Source organism: Helobdella robusta (assembly GCF_000326865.2).
Source record: "Helobdella robusta unplaced genomic scaffold HELROscaffold_47, whole genome shotgun sequence".
NCBI classification, from domain to species: Eukaryota; Metazoa; Annelida; class Clitellata; order Rhynchobdellida; family Glossiphoniidae; genus Helobdella; species Helobdella robusta.
In genome coordinates, this window is record NW_008705176.1 from 800,400 (window position 1) to 802,490 (window position 2,091).

Below are 2,091 nucleotides of genomic sequence, written 5' to 3' on the forward strand. Positions count from 1 at the left end.
AATTGGAATCGCGATCTTCACACAACTTGCAACCTTGTCGTAATTAATTTTTTGTTTACAATAAAGTTTGAAAATTTTGTAATTTTATAATTTAATGAAATAAAATAAACGTTTTATTAAATTAAAAATTTTTTATTTATTAATTAAATAAAAGACTTGAAAAGATATTGCTCACACATTATTGATTAAATCGTCTGCTTTTAATTAATTTTTTGTTTTGTCTTTGGTAAATTTTGAACGATAATAAATAAGTTTTATGAAATTTCTGGTAATTTAGTTCTCAAAAAGTCAAAACTTTGTTAAATTTTGTTTAAACTTAAAAAAAAATGGTTTCCATGATTGGCAAATTTGCGAAAAATCTGCTGAATAATCAAATATCGCTATACAACAAGTTCGTTTCACAATTGAAATTTTTAAAAAAAATTTTAATTTAATTTAATAATTTAATTAATAAATTAAATTGAAAGAAATTGTTTTTCAAGCTAGTTTCAGTTTTTTTCATTGATTTTTAGATTAAATTTAATTGATCAAGTGTGAAAATTAATTAAAAACTAATTTTTATTAGATTAATTATCAACATATATTTTTATCTAATATAATTGGATGATTAATTGATTACTAGAACAGTAATACCAGTAAGAAAGTTGAATTTGGATGACGACGGTGACATGGGTGGCCAGTACAAGACGACAGTGACAATCCTAAATCACGATCAGGAGGGTGGTATTTTCATAGATTCTTACAATTCTTTTGGTTTTAAATTATTGTCTGGCATTCAAGTGGTAGGTCCCTGTGTCCTGTTTCCAAGGTCTCTTCTGCATTGGAATGTAAAGTAAACTGAATCGCTAATTTATTTTCTATTAGTATTTTTTAGTATTTCTTGATTTTTTTTCAAAATTTAATTCCAATCAACAGTTTTTATTGCTTATTTTATAAAATTATGACCCAATGATCGTATGTTTTTTTGAAAAGTTATTGTTATATATTATGACTATAATAATAGTAATAATAAACATAATATAAAATATATATTTATTACAATAATAATTTTGCATTGTTTTCACATCAATCAGGTAGGCGGACTTCAGGACATCAATGAAGATTCATTACATTTGTTCACATTGTTAGATCCAAAAATAGGTACTGGGTTTTGTTTTTTGAATGTGGAAAACTATTTAGTTCCTACTTATTCTGTTTAAATAAAGTTATCTCTGATATCTTTGATTAATTTGTTTTTGATTAAAAAAGTGTTGATTTGTGTTTAAATGGTTTTTTTTCTAATTATTTTTTTCCAAAAGACATTTTAGTGCTTGGTGTTGGGAACCATGAGAATGTTAAAAAAGTTGATTTCAAGATCCTCCAGTACATGAGAAGCAAGAAGATCAATGTAGAACTACTGCCCACTGTACTATGTTTTTCATTTTTTGTAAATTTCAATTTTAATCCATTTTTAATTTTGTTGTTGTTGTGTTATAAGCTCTCTTTTAGCATTGATTTATAGTTTTAATCCATCATATTAGTCTTGTTTGTTATATAATAGGTTTTTTTAGTAACATTTAAACATCAATATTCATTCAGTGTTATTCATTGCTAATTCTGATGTACGGACAGCATTTTGTTGACTTTTTTGTTTCATTATTTGATTGTTCTATATTTGATGGTTAATCATGTATATGTATATAGATATATTAGTTTATTATAATAATTATAATAATATAACTGTTATAATTTTATTTTCTAAAATTAATAATAATTTGTTAAATAATTTCCCAGGACCAGGCACTCTCAGTTTTTAACTTTTTGAATGCAGAGAAGCGTTATGTGGCTGGAGCATTCATACCACAAACTGTCGAAGATACTGAAGACTATTTCTGATTAAAAATTTTTCTAAATTTCTTATTTCTTAAAAAGTTTTGCTACAAATTCAATTGCTACAAGTTGTGCTCTTGGTATTTTGTGCATATTGTATTATTATAGTGCTATTTTTTTATTTTAACTTTGACGATTGTATAGCTAATTTTGTCGAAATAAAATTGTTAAAATTTTCAAACTGTATTTAAAGATTATAAAGCCTTGTCACATCACTAAAAA

General features: G+C 24.4%; 1 protein-coding gene across 1 annotated transcript; it reads left to right on the plus strand.

Annotated features, from left to right (window-relative positions):
* Window positions 1-668: 668 nt before the first annotated feature.
* On the plus strand, window positions 669-1,875 carry HELRODRAFT_85671 (hypothetical protein; the record flags this gene model as incomplete). The annotated part of the gene is made up of 4 exons (XM_009026378.1): window positions 669-827; window positions 1,074-1,140; window positions 1,299-1,405; window positions 1,774-1,875. 4 exons carry the CDS (start codon window positions 669-671, stop codon window positions 1,873-1,875), a joined length of 435 nt encoding a protein of 144 aa, XP_009024626.1.
* Between the last annotated feature and the right edge of the window lie 216 nt (window positions 1,876-2,091).